General features: G+C 38.8%; 1 protein-coding gene across 1 annotated transcript in view; it reads left to right on the top strand.

Moving 5' to 3' along the window:
- LOC127620022 (protein lin-28 homolog A-like) overlaps positions 1–18344 on the top strand; it is a 30608-nt gene extending 12264 nt beyond the window's left edge. Inside the window, exons 3-4 of the mRNA XM_052093088.1 lie at positions 10510–10688; positions 18122–18344. Coding sequence (XP_051949048.1) covers positions 10510–10688; positions 18122–18344 — 402 coding nt within the window. The remainder of the gene's footprint in view (positions 1–10509; positions 10689–18121) is intronic.
- Positions 18345–19454: the final 1110 nt, after the last annotated feature.

Here is a 19454-nt window from a genome sequence, read left to right as displayed (position 1 = left end):
GCACAAGGTCTCTAACATCCACCAGCTCCGTGATGTCGTCATGGAGGAGTGGAAGAGAACTACAGTGGCAACCTGTGAAGCTCTGGTGAACTCCATGCCCAAGAGGCTTAAAGCTGTGCTGGAAAATAATGGTGGCCACTGGGGCTGCACGATTTGGGGAAAATGTCATATTGCGATTATTGAGGTTAATATTGCGATATGCGATTGCGATATAATAAACAAATAGTATCATGAGTCAAGTTGCTTGATTATCAAGGAAAATGCACAAATAGATTACTGATAATGCTGAAATGTGTATTTTTCAACTCAAACATACAAACTATTAACAACAACAACTATAACAACAACAGAGTGTTTTCAAATTAAAATATTTTTACAAAATTAAATAATATCTTTGCATTACTGCAAACTTGTTATTTTCTCAATATTACACCTAAATAAAATAAAACAATAAATAAGAACATAAAAATTTTCACGAAATAAGATTGTCCAAACAAACATTTAAGCAGGATGTAACATGTACTTTGTATAAACTCTTTTGAAAAGGAAACTGGATACAAAAGTGTGGTTCACTCAGTCAAACCACTAAAACTGTTGTTGTTGTGTGTGTGTGTGTGTGTGTGTGTGTGTGTGTCTATATATATATATATATATATCTATATATATATATATATATATACCGTAATTTCCGGACTATAAGCCGCAACTTTTTTCCCACACTTTGAACCTCGCGGCTTATACAATGACGCGGCTAATATATGGATTTTTCCCGCTTTCAAATTTTATTAAAAAAAAAAAAAAAAAAAAAAACAGTCTGTGACGTGCTCAGTTTTTTGGCAGCGTGAAGCTTTCATTAGACCAATGAAATTGCCGAACGGGTTAAGATCAAAACAACTTTTTTTTGTTTACTGTTTAGATTAAATCGAGCGCGCTCAAACTTCCCATCATTATGATTACGGTAGTAATTTTGTCACCCTCACCATGGCAAAGACATGGAGAAACGCATATGATGCTGCTTTCAAGTTGAAGGCGATTGATCTGGCTGTTGGAGAAGGAAATAGAGCTGCTGCACGGGAGCTTGGTCTTAATGAGTCGATGATAAGACGTTGGAAACAGCAGCGTGATGAATTGACTCAACTCATCACGCTGAAAAAGACAACTAAATCTGATGCTATTCAACTCCGACACCGAAGGAGATGACTTCAGTGGTTTCAGTGCACAGGACGAGGAAGATAGTGACCAATGACTTTATTGCTAGGCTACTGTTTACTGCAAATGTTTTATTACAAGCCGTGTGTGGCAGTGGGGGCGTGGTCAAGCGCCCGTCCGGGAGAGAAAAGCTGTAAGGGCGCTTACACCTGCGCTAAATTATGTCTAACACCGGTGTCTAATTTCAAGTGCCCTGCTTCACGTGTCCTTCTTGGGAAAACTGTCACACGGGCACCAGTGTGACAGTTTTCAGCAGGGCACTTGACGTTCCAGGTAAGGCTTTTAGTGGCCACAGCAATGTTTACAATCAATTTTATAAAGTTTCTCAATTCTTCTATGCGCCAACACTAGACTGACGTGTGTCACTCTCTCAGCTCTGTGGCTGCTGCCTTTTTATGCCGCTCTCCCCATGCTTACTGAAATTAGACACCGGTGTTAGACATAATTTAGCGCAGGTGTAAGCGCCCGGGCGCTTGACCACGCCCCCGCTGCCACACCGTGTTTCGTTAAAGCCTGTGTAAAGTGCATTTGTTTCAATGTACCGGTAGGCACCTGCGGCTTATAGACAGGAGCGGCTTTTTTATGTTCAAAATCATATTTTTTGTAAAAATCAGTGGGTGCGGCTTATATTCAGGTGCGCTCAATAGTCCGGAAATTACGGTATATATATGTGTGTTGCAATTTTAATGTTATTTTTCACATAAGATTGATGTTATGATGATTTCATCAATGATGCAACACATTGCAAGCTGCAGACAGCGGGGGTGAGAGACGAGCATCTTAGTGTTTGGTGCGCATCAGCCGGCGGAACTTTAAATGTCTCCCGGTTTTGACTCCCGCTCAGATTGGGTCTCTTCCGCGACTGGTTGAAGGGCTCTGACCACACCGAGAATGACAGTTTTGGAGTTTGTGTTTATTTACATGGCACGTTCCCATATTATATGAACTTTAATTAAGGATGAAATAAAGATATATCGCCAAGCTGTGATATGTGTTTCTATCAGACACTCGAGCTGCAGACAGCGGGGGTGAGATATGAGTGTTTCAGTGTTCAGTGTGCATCAGCCGGCGGAATTGGGTCTCTTCTGCGACTGGTTGAAGCAGCTCTGACCGCCCAGGGAATGGCAGTTTTGGAGTTTGTGCTTATTTACATGTCACGCTTCCGTATTATATTAACTTTAATTATTGATGAAATAAAGACATTATTTGTGCTTTATAAGCTGTGTGTTTTTGTGTTATTTTTTCTGACCACCAGTTCAGTGTCTGTCTGCTCGGTGTCCATCTTCACCTGATTTCCCCTCTGAACACCGGAAACTCACATGACCACACGTGCCACTCCCTAAACTGAGACTGACTGGTCATCTTTTTATTAGCAGTGTAGAAAATGGGCAAACAACTCTCAGAGAGAATGGGCTGTCATGTCCACACATGCACTTATTTATTTAATAAAATCGCAGCATTTGCTGTCATATAATCACACATGCTGACATCGCGATTGCGATATGATTAATCGTGCAGCACTAGTGGCCACAAAAAATATTCACAATTTGGGCCCAATTTGGACATTTTCACTTAGGAGTGTACTCACATTTGTTGCCAGCGGTTTAGACATTAATGGCTCTGTGTTGAGTTATTTTGAGGGGACAGCAAATTTACACTGTTATACAAGCTGTACACTTACTACTTTACATTGTAGCAAACTAAAATTTCTTCAGTGTTGTCACATGAAAAGATCAAATATTTATAAAAATGTGAGGGGTGTACTCACTTTTGTGAGATACTGTATATAATTGTATTTTTCATGTCATGGTTCTCATTTTAGCATATACACTCACCTAAAGGATTATTAGGAACACCATACTAATACTGTGTTTGACCCCCTTTCGCCTTCAGAACTGCCTTAATTCTACGTGGCATTGATTCAACAAGGTGCTGAAAGCATTCTTTAGAAATGTTGGCCCATATTGATAGGATAGCATCTTGCAGTTGATTATCAAGTTGTTGGAGATTTGTGGGATGCACATCCAGGGCACGAAGCTCCCGTTCCACCACATCCCAAAGATGCTCTATTGGGTTGAGATCTGGTGACTGTGGGGGCCATTTTAGTACAGTGAACTCATTGTCATGTTCAAGAAACCAATTTGAAATGATTCGAGCTTTGTGACATGGTGCATTATCCTGCTGGAAGTAGCCATCAGAGGATGGGTACATGGTGGCCATAAAGGGATGGACATGGTCAGAAACAATGCTCAGGTGGGCCGTGGCATTTAAACGATGCCCAATTGGCACTAAGGGGCCTAAAGTGTGCCAAGAAAACATCCCCACACCATTACACCACCACCACCAGCCTGCACAGTGGTAACAAGGCATGATGGATCCATGTTCTCATTCAGTTTACGCCAAATTCTGACTCTACCATCTGAATGTCTCAACAGAAATCGAGACTCATCAGACCAGGCAACATTTTCCAGTCTTCAACTGTCCAATTTTGGTGAGCTCTTGCAAATTGTAGCCTCTTTTTCCTATTTGTAGTGGAGATGAGTGGTACCCGGTTGGGTCTTCTGCTGTTGTAGCCCATCCGCCTCAAGGTTGTGCGTGTTGTGGCTTCACAAATGCTTTGCTGCATACCTCGGTTATTTCAGGCAAAGTTGCTCTTCTGTCAGCTTGAATCAGTCGGCCCATTCTCCTCTGACCTCTAGCATCAACAAGGCATTTTCGCCCACAGGACTGCCGCATACTGGATGTTTTTCCCTTTTCACACCATTCTTTGTAAACCCTAGAAATGGTTGTGCGTGAAAATCCCAGAAACTGAGCAGATTGTGAAATACTCAGACCGGCCCGTCTGGCACCAACAACCATGCCACGCTCAAAATTGCTTAAATCACCTTTCTTTCCCATTCTGACATTCAGTTTGGAGTTCAGGAGATTGTTTTGACCAGGACCACACCCCTAAATGCATTGAAGCAACTGCCATGTGATTGGTTGATTAGATAATTGCATTAATGAGAAATTGAACAGGTTTTCCTAATAATCCTTTAAGTGAGTGTAAGACAGGATATGCAATTTGTTTTTTAATTACTCAATGCATTTTTTTCTAAAACTTGCCATATAGTTTAATAAGTACACAATGCACAGATGTTTTGCAAAAATGTATTTAGTTAAATTAAAACATAAATCTACTTTACTCACATCGGGAATGCCTTGTCCTGTCTTATCCTTCATATCTAGGCAGATAATACTGCCAATAAAGTTAAAAAAATCTAAACATTATTCAATTTCTGTTGTGTTGTAGCTGAATTTATTTGTGTTGTGGCTTGATTTCTTTGTGTTGTGAACTTTTGTTTGTTTTGTAAATTTGTTGTTGGCACCTCTGGGCTACCATACCCATGACAAAAAGAGCCAATTAATTAAATATGAGCCAATTAATTAAATGTTGTTTTTTTGGCCATAGCCAACATACACTTCTGAACAATTTCACATCTTAAAATCTTGTGATAAACATTTGTCATGAGGGTCTCTAGATGATACATTCAAAATGTATTTCAAATTGAACCGTCTGGGAGTAGTTCAAAACAAAATTGAAATCTGAGATATACATTTTGTTTGACTCAACTCAGGGAATCAGGAAAAATTCTTTTCATTCTAGCCCATACGGTTGCGAACATATTATAAAAAATGTAAAAGTGCTTATAGTCCCACCTAGTAGTGGAATATTTTGTCTCTCAAATTTGTTTTTGTTTTTTGCTGCCAAGACATTTAGGGCAAAAAATATATAATAATAGTAATAAAAATAATAATAATGAGAATAATATTGAAAATCAAAATACAATTTTTTTATTTTTTTTATTTTCATATTTTCATAAGAGGTGCTTGACCCCTGTGCCAACTAAGTCTGTGTACTTTTGCGTCCATTCCTTTTTTCTTTTTTTAACCTAAAAATGAAAAACTAAAAATTGTTTTTTTTTTCTTTATTGGTTTTAACACTGATAAATAAAATAAGCAGATAATAAACTAATTTCCTGTTGATTATTTCACTTTCTATTTAAAAAGGAATAAACGAGATTTGGGGGAAAGGCTCAATTTTTATTTTCCTTCAGTGTTTAAAAAATTTATTTATGCCTTGAATATTTGATACGCACATGTGGGCGGCACTGAAACACACCTTTCATCTGATTGGTCAACTTGCCCCGTCATCTGTATCCGACTGCCTTCAGCTAGAATTTGAGTTATGATCGCTCTGCAAATTTATCTAAATGTTTACATGAGCCACTACTAACTGTAAACTATGCATGCCATATTTAACTTTTTTTTTATTTAATTTTATTTAAAAAAAAATTTGTATATGTATTAGTATCTTACAAAACCTAAAAGAACAACATTTTTTATTAAAAATAATATATAATAGACCATTTCCAGTCAGCATATGGCTAAGTGATGAGGCTTGTGATCTCTCATGTGTCGTCCATTAATAGGCAACAACACCATGATGTGCCCAGCAGCAAGATTCTAATACATATGGCATGCATAGTTTACAGTTAGTGGTGGTTCAGGTAAGGACAATATTTAATGAAAATTGAGACAAATTTGCAGAGCGATCCCAACTCTAATTCTGGCTGATAGGATTAAGGCAGTACAGAAGATGGGGCGGGTTGACCAATCAGATTAAAGGGCCTTTCAGTGCCGCTTACATGTGCATATCAAATATTGAAGTTGTAAATACATTTTTTAAACAGGGAAATAAAATGAAAATTAAGCCATTTGCCCCTTTCACTTTATGATTCAAAATGAAATAGTCAACAGAAAATGAATTTGTATCTTCTTATTTTATTCATCAGTGTCAAAACCAATAAAGAAGAAACCATTTTTTTGTTTTTGATTTTTGGGTTTTAAAAGTAAATAAGAATGGATGCAAAAGTACACAGACCCAACTATGTTGAACTACTTGTTACCCAACTATAAATTAAGGGTGATAACTTTGAACTTTAACAGAAATAGACTAATGCACTAGAAAACACAGAATTGAAAACATACTGACAAACAGCAGTAATGAAATATTTCTCAACACAAAAAAGCCAGCTAGCATGCAGCTAACAAGATTAAAGAGCCATCCAGTGACACTGAGATGGAGAATGTGTGGAATTTACAACAGATCATTGGGGGCTTTCATGTGTAAAAGCGCGAAGACAGCATTCTCCCAAGGCATGTCCTGGCGAGAAGATAAGCAATCTTCCAAGGGCTGATTTTAAGGTATTGGTTCAACACCACCAAGCAGATGTTCTTTTAAACAGCTTGGCTGACATTAACATGGAGACCAAAGATCTAGCGAGTTTGTTTGTGTTAGATGATAGCACCATTTGGCTGTTTTTTTTAAGATTAACGCAGAAGTGGTTTGAAATGGTAGATAGTTTCTTGAGGACCGTTTACATATGCCTGTGGAGCAACTATCTCAGGCATGCAAGGTTCCCCCACCTCACAGCACAGCAAATGCACAACACTGAGCAGGGTGAGATTTAACCAGATAGAATTATTTTGGGGGAGCTCATTGGCCCACCCCAGTCATCACAATAGCCACACTTTAGTTGTCTTACTAAAACTGAGATGTTGGTGCTAGTGACTGAAGGAGACTGCCTTTATCTGGTCATTTTTGTGAAAGCATCTTAGGTGTATCCTTCGCTGGCTATGATATCTGGCCATCCTGAATGTGGGGTTTGGTGGTAAGAATAAAGGTTGTGTCTTCAACCTTGGGACACTTTTAGCCCTGTGAATTTATAGGAAGTAAAAGCCTTTTAAAACATTTTTCACTAGTTTAATTTGTCTAACAATGACCAACAGTGTATGTCCATGCATCACAGAAGATGTAATTTTTGTCTTTTCTTCCCCATCTTACTAACAATAATGAAGTGCTTTGTTTATTTCAGTCTTTGTTTAGATTTGCACAGCTTAAAAAGTTAATTAAAAATTAAAAAAAATTAAAAAGGCTAAAATATATACATAAAATGCATTTAACTAAAAATATAAAGAATAAATGATGACGGTCTGATAAAAAGTCAGCTTTAATGAGACATTAAAATTTTAAATGCAGTAAATGCATAAATGAGTCTGATAGATCAGTTGAAATGTAAATGTAGCAATAGCAGTAATGTGCCTTTTATTTAATAAACGATTATATGCTGATGATGAGTTAATGAAAACAAGCAGTTAATAGTAGCAATTTTATTTGAATATTCCATATCCTTCTGTTAGGTAACTGTCCATGCTATACCCTAATTAAATGTAACTCTGTTGTCTGAAGCACAATTCACTGCTTTTGTAGACATGCAAAACCCCAAAACTATACTAAATGTTCCCAATAAATAAAGTGAATACCTTTTAATCTTGCTACAATAAAATTAAATAATCAACTTTTAATTAAGAATTAAGACAAAAAGTATGGATCCTTCTTATATCCTAAGATAAATCTAAAATGATACAGTAGTTAGTTCCAGTCCTTGAGTCTGATTGGACAAGAGGCATTCCATGAATGCTGATAAAGGAGTCATATCAGCACTGGTTTGTATCACTCTGCTTGTGTTTGTGTATACTACAGTGTAAGAGCAGTGCAGATGTGTCTTAGTTAGATCTGGAGCTTTATCCCTGTGACATTAAAGATATTAACTGGCAGGTAGTGATGAGCGAGTTGCATTAAAGATATTAGCCGGCAGGTGGTGATGAGCAAGTCGAGTTGACGTTGAAAGTATGTGCTGTAGTCAGAGAGCGGGTTTCATTGATGTCATCAGCTTGTCTCAGTCTATGATTGCTTGGATTACTACCTCACTATAGCTGAGAATTACATTTAAACTAACAACTTCAGCATTTCTGCCTATCACAGCTGACAATACATGAAGCTGCCCGAATATGATGCTTTCTATTTACACAGCGTTGCGTGCTGACCTATAGAACACTGAAACGCTAGAACATATTCTACTTAAACACATGGGACAGATATATAATAGTTCTGGGGGCTGAGGGCAAATTGGTTGACGTGAAGGGGCACAGTAGTCGAAGTGCCCTCTGTAGTGGCAACACTGCTTGGTCATTTCAAAAGCTCACTTGAATTTGTTGTAGATCATTAGCTAGCTTTAAACCAGTAGTCTTAGTAGGTACTTTACAAAAACGCTGTCTGTTAAGTGATTAACTGACTAGGCAATGAGGTAATAAGGCAACTGCCTTTGATTTCGGACACAGCCACTGACCGATACAGATCTTCAGATTTGATTAGCAAAGAGACGAGAGAAGGAAGCCATTTTGATTGGCTTCCTGCCCGGCGGTGCCTGGTCGTGAATATACTCACGGTCACCCGGTCCCTTATCAGGCTAATTAAGCCTCCGAGAGGGAAAAGACCAACGCGGATCAGCAGTGAGAGAGAGAGAGGAGAGAGAGATGAAAAAAAAACACTTACTCGCCAGTTCTCCGATACACTGTAGCTTGTTCCTCGGCCACTCCTCCACCCTCTAACGGACGACTGCCGTGCCTCTCCGGACGGATCGGAGGCAGTCTTCCAGCCCCTGGCGGACGGAACGCCCCAACGCATTCTCGGGGAACAGAAGGGGTCTCCCCCGCCCATGGCAGCGGTTCTCCCGCTCTAGGCGTTCGGCAGCGAGCCCCCTCCCCTGCTAACTCAGATAACCACTCTGTACAATTGTAGTGAGCAGAATATCATCTCAAAATGCACAACTCGTCGAGCCCTGAGGCAGATGGGCTAAAACAGCAGAAGACCATGACAGGTTCCACTTCTGTCAGCCAAGAACAGAAAGCTGAGGCGGCAGTGGGTCTACCATTTGTGTACCTCAGCAGAAATCCAGATTTGCCAGACCAGGTGATGTTTTTCCAATCATCTACTGTCCAGTTTTGGTGAGCCTGTGCACCCTGCAGCCTCAGTTTCCTCTTCTTAGCTGACAGTAGTGGTACCCAGAGGGGTCTTCTGCTGCTGTAGCCCATCAGCCTCAATGTTTGATGTGTTTTGATGTTTTTCTACATAGAACTGTTGTAACATGTGGTTATATGGGTTACAGCCACCTTCCTGTCAGCCTGGACCAGTCTGCCCATTCTCCTCTGAACTCATTAACTTGTCATTAACAAGCCATTTTTGCCCACAGAACCGCCGCTTGCTAGATGTTTAGTTTTTTGCACCATTCTCTAGAGACTGTTGTGCATGAAAATCCCAATCGTATGATTTTGTTCTTATGAATGTGCAAATGCCCGGACGTGTAATGAAGTAGTAAGCGGGAGTTCCATGAGCAATGTGTCAACATGCTTAATAATTTTATGCCCCTACCCAAACTCCTGTCTAAACCCAATCGGCAGATTTGACAACATGATAGGAAACTGTTGTGTGTGACAGAAGCATGTAATTGCCGCGTATTAGATGAAAATGATTTCCAGCGACGTCATTGGCTGTAGTGAAAGTCATACGAATTCATACGAATTAGCCAAGTTTAGAAAAGTCGTACAAATCCTTATGATTTCGCTGTGAGATTTTGCCCCCATTTCCATTAATTTAAAATGGCATGGACTCAAGGTCAAAACATGATGATTGTGCATGATGGAAGCAAGAAAATCTGACTTTGTGTACAAAGGTGTTAACATGACCAATGTCACACATTTTGACATTTGATTGGTAAAATAATGCAGAAAATTTTATAATTTTACATAACTTTTCTTTGTTTATATATATGATATATAATGTACTGTATGTTAATATTTCAAGTGTGTGCATGAGCACATATACAGTTTATGCATACATTATATATGCTGCTTGTAGGATAGTGCCACACAAAATTTAATTGTACAGATTATAATGACAATAAATATATTCAATTTATACAATCCTTGAACATTTTATTTACTCTGACTTTTAGACCCCACTTTACATATGTGTAACAAGGAGGAGGGCGTGGACGGGCCGTGATGGAGTACGGCCGGTGCTGAATCAGCTGATCAGCGGGAGGGCGAGATAAGGGGTGGCCAGAGATGCTGGTTCGAGAGAGAGAGATGCATGTGGCTGCATTGCATATGTGTCTGTTTATGTTTGTTTAAGTTCATTTATGCATTAAAGGTTTATGTTGATTGTTCAGCCGGTTCTCGCCTCCTCCTTGCCCGACCTTTAACTGCTACAAGATGTCATCAAGAAATTTAATATCTACATAATGATACATTTATATTCTTCATCACAATCATTTATTTGACAAATTGGTAAGCTACGTAGTTCCTTTAGCCAATGATCCAAGTGTTTGAAGCAGTGTTTTTACCATCTCTCTACAGAGCAAGCTTCATATGGAGGGCTTTCGCAGTCTGAAGGAAGGGGAAGCGGTGGAGTTTGCATTTAAAAGGTCTTCTAATGGTCTCGAATCCTTACGGGTAACGGGGCCAGGCGGGGCACAATGTGTAGGCGGTGAGAAAAATCCCAAAGGTGCCCAGAAGCGTCGTTCAAAAGGAGACCGGTGGGTGAAGAACATCTTTGTTTGGCCATGCTCTATGATGAATGATTTAAGACTTTAGACCAGCTCTAAGATCAAAGATGAACCATACATCTCTTAGGGTGGGCTGTAAAGTTGTCTCCCTTAGCCCTTTTTTATTTTTAATGTGTTACCATGGTAATTCACTGGTATTCTTTAAAGTACTATCATGGCACATTAAACATTCAGTGCCTTGGTATAGGTATTTATTTAGGCATAATCATCCTCATATATCAGGCACATCCCCATTTACTTGCAAAGATGTTGGTTTTGCTTTTTTCTTTGAGACTATTCCTAGAAAACCTTCCCAATTTTCTTTTCGTCCCTACTTTAAAGACATATTTAACTACTATACACAAGCATTAAAACATACGTACAATACAATGTATTGTAACAATGTTTTTCAGCAAAATTCTCACATGATTCACATTTGATGCTACTGCAGTTGAGGTACAGGTAGGTTTATGGGTTGGGGTAACCTTTGTTAACAGTGTAATTACATATGTAACTAAATTCAGGAACTTAAAAGCAAGTACAATGCTACAACATGTATGTACATAATAAGTACATTGTATGCTAAAGTTGTTAAAGACACCTAATATAAAGGTGGTACTTTTTCTGTTTTATAAAATTTGCCTAAATTTCACAAGCCACTGGTCATTGTTGGTTAAGCTACATTAAAACTGAAAGCTATTCATAACAATCATTACACCCATAATCAGTGTTGGGTGTAATCTTATTATCAAGTAATTATTTACAGAAATCGTATTACTTTTAATCAGTAAAGTAATCTGATTACTAGATATTCTAGATAAGTAATTTGAATGGGATTACTTTAAGTAACTTTCCCAACACATATTGTAAAGCAGTTTAACTACAGTAAAGACATTTATATTTACATTTATGCATTTGGCAGATGCTTTCATCCAAAGCGATATAAGGCCCGGGTATACTTAATTTTTCTGCGTTACGGATCGCGTTCAGTGCATGCACACTACAACTGCTTTGTGACACTCTTTTAGTACAGTCAATATCCAGCGCATGCACAGATGAGGAACACGTTCGCTGGTCAAGACATTCTAGGCGGCACACGGACAAGCCAATTTGTGTAACGCATACTGTGCGTGGAGTGAATTTCAAGGCGGATACTTTGGCCTTTACAGGGGCAATCCCCCCAGAGCAACTTGGAGTTAAGTGCCTTGCTGAAGGACACAATGGTGGTGGCTATGGGGATTGAACCGGCAACCTTTCTGATTACCAGTTATGTGCTTTAGCCTGCTATACCACCACCACCAACCCAGTAAAGCTACAGTTTTGCAAATGTGGCTAAATTACAGGCTATTAACAAAACATTTGTAAACAAAATTTGAAGCTATGGTATTTAATGGGGAAATGTCTTTTATAAATGTACAATTACTAGACGATGAGAGTAGGGTTGGCATTTTTTTTGCCATGTGGGATGCTTGAACATTTTGAACGCTTAAATATGGATGGTTGGATGTTTCGCCGTCAGACACCCTAATCCATTTTGTCGTATTTGCGAGCATTTTGCAGCTTCAATGAAGAACAGAATGCTGTGTTTCAACGACAGTCCTTCATGCGTATTGCCACTGGAAAAAAGGCGTCCTGTACAGAACGTCTTACCAACTGTCCATACAGGACAGTTTCCAACCCTAAATCGTAGCAAATTTGGCACAAATACAATTAGCTTGAACACATTAAACTTAAACAGATACATTTACACAATAGTAGTAAAACTAGAAAATGACTTGCTTATAAAGTAGAGTTAAATACTCTACTTTATAAAAATTGCATTTAGAAAGCTGCAAAAAAAGACCATCACACGGTGACAAGAATAATTTTTGCCATTTCGTTTAGAGAAACCCTCTGAATAAACGTATTCACTTTATTTTAGGAGAAGATGTCTGATTGTTGTCTCAGTTTTGCTTGGTTGGAACGGTTGCTAGCTTTTTTACATTGCACGCCGAGCCAGTGCATCGCGTCAATGTCAAAAAACGAATTATGCACAGCCATTGAATAGAGATATTGCTTTGTTCAAACACCAGCCAAAACATTTAAGTGTCAAGTACTTTCCTCACAAAATGGACTCACTTCCAATATGTTAACTTACCATATTTACCAACAGCCAGGTACAGAATACAACGTGTTTTCCTTATAAAATTTGAGGGCAATAGAGCACTTTAATACAAGTGTCTTTGTAACACGGTTAAAGGGAAATGAGGAGGCAAGAACTGGCTTGACAATATAAATAATATTTTAATGATCAACTTAACCAAAACACACAAACATAACCACACACAGGGCAACTGCCTGTAATTCTCTCTCTCTCGAACTGTCATCTCCGACCGCCTTTATCCCTCGTGTGCACCATCAGGTTGATTGGGGACTGGGCGTGTGTCGTTCCAGCCCCGCCCTCCTCCGCTCTACAGCCTTTCAATACAAGACCGAGATATGTTCTCAATTTACAGACCACACGTGCTGTTGTATGCATTTGTTTACATTTGGTAGTACACTCGGCCATATATGGGTATACTGTTAACCCTTTAGACCTGTGGCCACAAAGCAGGATTAAGAAGCTAGCTAGACAAGTTTAAACTTAGTTTAAGTGAACTCTGAATTCACGGTACCAGTAAAGTGGATACGCTTTCATCAGGGTTCCACACCATAGTAACATACGCTAATCGTCTAACCTGCTCCGGAGCAGTTTATGTTCTCGATCAGAGATCTTATCCAGATTCTGGACCAATCAGATGTGAGCAAAGTGACAGTCACTCCCCCCCAGTATGTCTCACTCCAGTTTAAAGTGCATTCAACGAGACAATTTATATAAAAACATTTTGATCATTATTTATTGCAAGACATATTTTTGGCAGTCTTGCATTTGTTTAAAGACTTTTTAAATAATTTTCCCACACTAGCCATAAAATATGTATGAATAAATAAACCTGAAATAATTATATAATTTCCATTAAGATATTAATACAATATAAATAATTATCGAATTAATATAAAAATGTAATCACTCCACAATATACTGTAGATATATCAGAAAAGTTTGAATGCCACCCAAACCCCTTCTTATAAGGATAGACTGGCAGAGATGCCATGAACATACAGAATTTCACTTGAAGCTCAATACAAGCACACCAAATGTGTCTTTGTGTCTTATGCTGGTCTTATGCTTAGAAAGAAAGAACAAATAAGTCTTTATTAGTTATTACTAGGGCTGTCAATTGATAAAAAAAAGTAATCGGATAAATTAAATGGTGTCCCGATTAATTAATCGCGATGAATGGCATATACAAATATTTGCTGAGAAAGCCCCTGTGGCATTCTTGTAGCAGAAGAGTTAATCATTAATAAGACAATACAAAAAGCAGCTTTAGAATACAATGTATTGTTTATTACCATATTATTGATCATAAGTCAATCATTGTCACACAGTTCACAGCAATCCATTTCACAAGTGAATTTGTCAATCAGAAGCACCGCTTCTGTCCTGCTTCGGCATGTGGTGTAAAACAGGCGTAAGGCTGTGTGTGTCATACAGTGTAACAAAAAACACACATGTAACGATTTGTCACGCTATACTGCTGCTCATTGAAAAAAGTAGCTTGCCACTGAAAAAGGTAGTAGCACTACTACTTTTAGTTAGTTGTTCCCCAGCACTGCTACTGAGATGAATGGCCTGATTGTGTTACTATTAAAGGAGCAATATTTAGCATTGACATCAAGCGTTTAAATTGGGTACTGCAGTCCAAATTCAAAATATTGCAGAGAGTTGTCTCCCCCACCCCCCTCCTCCCAGACTCGAAGCTCACATGGGTTTCCAGGTTGAGGACACGCAACAGGAGCGAGCAAACTGACAATGGCAAACGACAAGACTTACACTGTAAGTTGATCAGCTAATGTAAATGTTTGCAATTTTTCACATTTTTCAGCTCATGTGGATTTTTTATAACTCTGTCAGTGTTAGCTAGATATATTGCTGGCTTCCATGGCTGCAGAGCGCTGTGTTTTCCTGCTAACTTGTTTGAAATGGGAAATGGGCAGTGGGCAGGATCACACAGGCCAAAACACAAACAGAAATTCCGGAACGGCCGTTTCAAAGGAGAATATATATATGGCTGTAGCATTGTTTTCGGAGAAGCCAGTATTTCAACTAGCATGCTTCCTAAATATCTGATAACATATTATGATATTTTATGCTTTAGTACAGTAAATATATTACATATTGCTCCTTTAAAACATGGTGTTTTTTTAATCACTTTGAAACTGTTTTCTTCAGATTCTGACCAAACATGTCCTTCCCCCACCCTTTGCAGCGGTGACTTGACCTGCTGGATCAATAGGTTGTTTAAAATCTCATAGCTTTGAATTTAGGCACACTGGAGTCACCCCCCCACTGCATAGTGGCAGGTTATTGATAGTCACCGTCCTCTCACAATCCTCAGCTGTATCTAATCATGGTCAAGTGTGGATGCTGACTGATCAAAAAGATGGTGATGTGTTCCAAATGGACTACTAACATACTACTGACTGAATAGTGGGGACACTGTGTACTACATACTATTTATAAAAAATAAGTGAAAAATAATGCAATGATAATCATCGTGATTTTACACACCTGGTCCCTTATCAGGCTAATTAAGCCTCCGAGAAGGATAAAGGCCAACTGCAGATGGTGGTGCGAGAGAGAGAGAACGTTTACGGGCAGCTGACCATCATGTTTGTCTTTTGTTTACGTTTTCCATTAAAACATTATTTATATTGTCAAGCCGGTTCTCGCCTCCTCCTTTCCATGAATCGCTTTACACTGGTGCCGAAGACCCGGGAAGGAGGAGGGATACACCGTGGAGTTCTTGCCGCTACCATCCACCCCAACGGAGCAGCCACGGCCATCTTTTGGGGGGGCGGAGGAGCTCGGCCGCCTGGAAGTGGAGGAATTGGTCGCCGACCGCGAGGGGAGAAGGGGCCAAGGGCGGAGGAGACCCCTTCTTTTCCCTGAGAACGTGGCGGGGCATTCTGTCCAACATGGGCCGGAGGACTGCCTCCGATCCGGGGAGGCGTGGCTGTCGTCCAGTAGAGAGTGGAGGAGTGGCCAAGGACCAAGCTACGGCATATCGGAGAACCGGCGAGTAAGTGATTTTTCTCTCTCTCCTCTCTCTTTCCCACTGCCGTTCCGTGTTGGCCTTTCACTCTCTTTTAAATTTTACAGTGTTTTTTTTTTAGGGAGGAGGAGGAGGAGGGTATTACACTGTTACAGGAATTACCCCACCTATTTTAATTATTTTAGTTTCCCTCCCCTGTCCCTTCTCAGATTCAGGAAGGCGGGGATGGCCTGCCGGTAGACGGGGCTTAGGGCACACCCTCCCTAAAAAAAGGTTGGGGGGGTGTACGTCATGCCGGGGGCTCCCTGGCCTGAGAGAACGAGGGAAGAATGTGACGGGGGAGGGCGGGCTGGGCTGTGATTTTACACACCCGGCCCCTTATCAGGCTAATCGAGCCTCTGAGAGTGATATCGGCTGACTGTGGTGTGAGAGAGAGAGAGAGAGATCGTTTATGGGCAGCTGACCGTCATGTGTGTTTTTGTCTTTTAAGTTTATCATTAAAACTATTATTTATATTGTCAAGCCGGTTCTCGCCTCCTCCTTTCCATTAATCCCTTTCAGACTAATAAGTCATTTATTTATTATTTAATATACAACAATGATATGTGGTTATAACAACATGAGTAATAGGACTACTTTCATGTAGTACTTGCCAAATAGTGAGAATTTTAACTTACATGTTATACATGCTGTATAAATATACTTTTTTACATAAAATGCCCTAACTCATGATTTGTCACAATGCAGCAAGCATTTTTATAAATAATAAAATAAAATAAAATAATTATAGTGAGATTATAAAGAGGGATTATGTGATTTTTGTTTTTATTTTCATTACTGTAAACACTGACTTGTGTTGTCGCTTTCCTTCTCACGTTGATGTCAAAAGAATGTTGCAGCTCCAAGTGTTGTCCTGACTTAAATAGTTCTAGAACCTGAAGTGAGCGTGAAGAGTTGAAAGTGTTTTTGCGTTCACATCAGATATCATATAATAAAGCCTGACAACCACTAAGCCATACTAAACTTTATGTACAGATTTCCAATGCTGGCAGTGTTTTAATACATGCTTTATAGATGTTAAGATACATTTTCATATGTTACTAATGTTGAATAAGTGTCATTAAGCATGTATAACATGATGTAAAATGGTTTACTATTTGGCAAATATTGCATGAACGTAGTCCTATTACTCATGTTGTTATAACCACATATCAGTGATGTATACTGCATTTGGAAATTAAACATGCTGAAAAATGATCCCCATCAAACTATATGTGGATTATTGAAATAAATACTTTCTAGATTTTCTTTAAACAATAACAAACATCATTAGTGCACGCAGTCTTTCTTTCTCGTCATTTTCATCGGCAGTATAATTAAAATCACTTTGTAATTGTCACGTGTCTTTTGTCTCATCTTGTTTATTGTTGACAAAATAAAAAACCCTTCATTAATGTAAAAAAAATAATTTCTGTCATTTTGGTGACGGGATTAACACTTGCAAAGTTCACAGAAAATGTGCATTGTACGCTCAGAATGCGTAGTCTTCACTGCAGAAATGGAGTAGTATGTTCCTGTTCCAAACATTGCCATGGTCATTTGCCCACAATCTTGAAAGTTTAAAGCAGCGCATTGTTATTACCGTAACCTGCAACAAGGTATCAGTCATGCGATTTACGTAATCAGAAAACTTGAATGGAATTCTACATGTGGCAATTCCCATTTTGTAAAATGTACTTTTACCTGCTGGTTATTGATATTCTGTCTCTCTTTCCATGCCTCATGATGGAGAATCAGATCCTGTCCATTTCATTAATAACAGATGTAGGTGCCTAAGAAAGGTCAAAGGTGAATGCAGCCATAGCAACCCTGAGGTGTGATGTATGTGAGCTGGGTGGGGGGGTGAGCAGAGGGGAACAGGGATCAAAGTGCAAAGGTCAGGCTGCATATTGAAACAAAGAGCCAAAGAGATGTCCCACCTCCTCGAAAACCGCCTCCTTCCCCTGCCTGAACAATAACACCCTTAGACATGCAGAATAGTGGGGTACTAAACAACAATGTTGCATACCACTGTTTGAAACATTTACTGTTCCATTCTGTGTTCCATTTCAAGTACTGTGTGTTTTTACAAAATAGCTGCCAGTATAGGTACATACTGCACACTACTGAATAATCAGTAAGCTAGTGGTCCATTCCAAACAAAACCTGGCCAATGATTTCAAAAGTTATAGCGCCCTCTAATGGTCACATATGCAAATAACAATTATTTCTCTGCACCATTTATAGATGCTTCAACTGTGGAGGGCCGAACCATCACGCCAAAGAATGTCAACTGCCGCCTCAGCCAAAAAAGTGCCATTTTTGCCAGAGCATCTCCCACATGGTGGCCAACTGCCCAATCAAAGCACAGCAGTTATCACCGGGATCTCAGGGAAAGTCCACAACTTCAACAACAGGAGAAGATGAGGACATGTGCCACACCCCCTTACCCCTCGAGAGCTCTGATTAGATGCTGGAAATCATCAGGGAAACACAAGCGGCAATCAAAACGTTTCAATAGAATGCTGCTTTTGGAACTGACTCAGGTTTTTGTTTTTAAAACAGCATAAATGAATGTCTTCTCTCACTTTTGTACTTTAGTCAGGAAGTTTGGATGACATCAGATGAGAATTCATTTTCAAATGTGTAGAAAGAAAGTGGTGATCATTATCCTATCCCACTGTATTCTTTTTTTTAACATTTTTGGAAAATCTTTTTAAATCTACAGAGCCCCTGAAAGGACAAGGCAGGATTTTGTTTTTCTAAAATAGTTTTGCATGCTCTTGCAATTGTTTTCCTACAGTAACCATATTTTAACCATGATATTCATAGTGAAACCATAGTAATAATACAGGAAAATGAAAACTAGGGTAATAAAATCACAATTTTGTGGGTAGTTGTTTTAACACTTTTAAATAAGATTTTCATTTGTTAACATTAGTTAACAACATTAGTTAACATGAACTAACAATGAACAATTCTTTACAGCATTTATTAATCTCAGTTAATGTTAATTTCAACATATGACTTTTAAAATCAATGTTCTATATGTTAACATTAGTTAATGCATGAACTAACAAACTAACAATGAACAATTGTATTTTTTATTAATTAACATTAACAAAGATGAGTAAATGCTGTAAAATATATATTGTTCATTGTAGGTTCATGATACCTAATGTATTTAATAATGTTAATAAATGCAACATTATAATAAAGTGCCACCAATATTGTAGATGTAGTAACCATAGTTTTTGGCAGAAAAAACGTAATATTGCAGTAACCATGATTGTTTTAGGCTAACAATTTTTTATTATTATTTTATGTAAATCATAGTTTTATCCATATAGTAACCATGGTTTTACTATAGATTAACCATGTCTAATTTTGTGGTTACTATAGTTTTACCACAAATACCATGATATTTGTAGTAAAATTAATAACCACAAAATTAGGATTTTTTATTACCATAGTTTTAGTTTGGTTATTTTGGCGGCCTGAGTATCCCAGCGAGTATTGACGCTGACTACCACACCTGGAGTCGCGAGTTCGAATCCAGGGTGTGCTGAGTGACTCCAGT

This window comes from Xyrauchen texanus, chromosome 26 (genome assembly GCF_025860055.1).
Source record: "Xyrauchen texanus isolate HMW12.3.18 chromosome 26, RBS_HiC_50CHRs, whole genome shotgun sequence".
Taxonomy (NCBI): Eukaryota; Metazoa; Chordata; class Actinopteri; order Cypriniformes; family Catostomidae; genus Xyrauchen; species Xyrauchen texanus.
The sequence above is the reverse complement of the archived record's forward strand: the minus strand, read 5'-3'. Positions and strand labels throughout refer to the sequence as shown.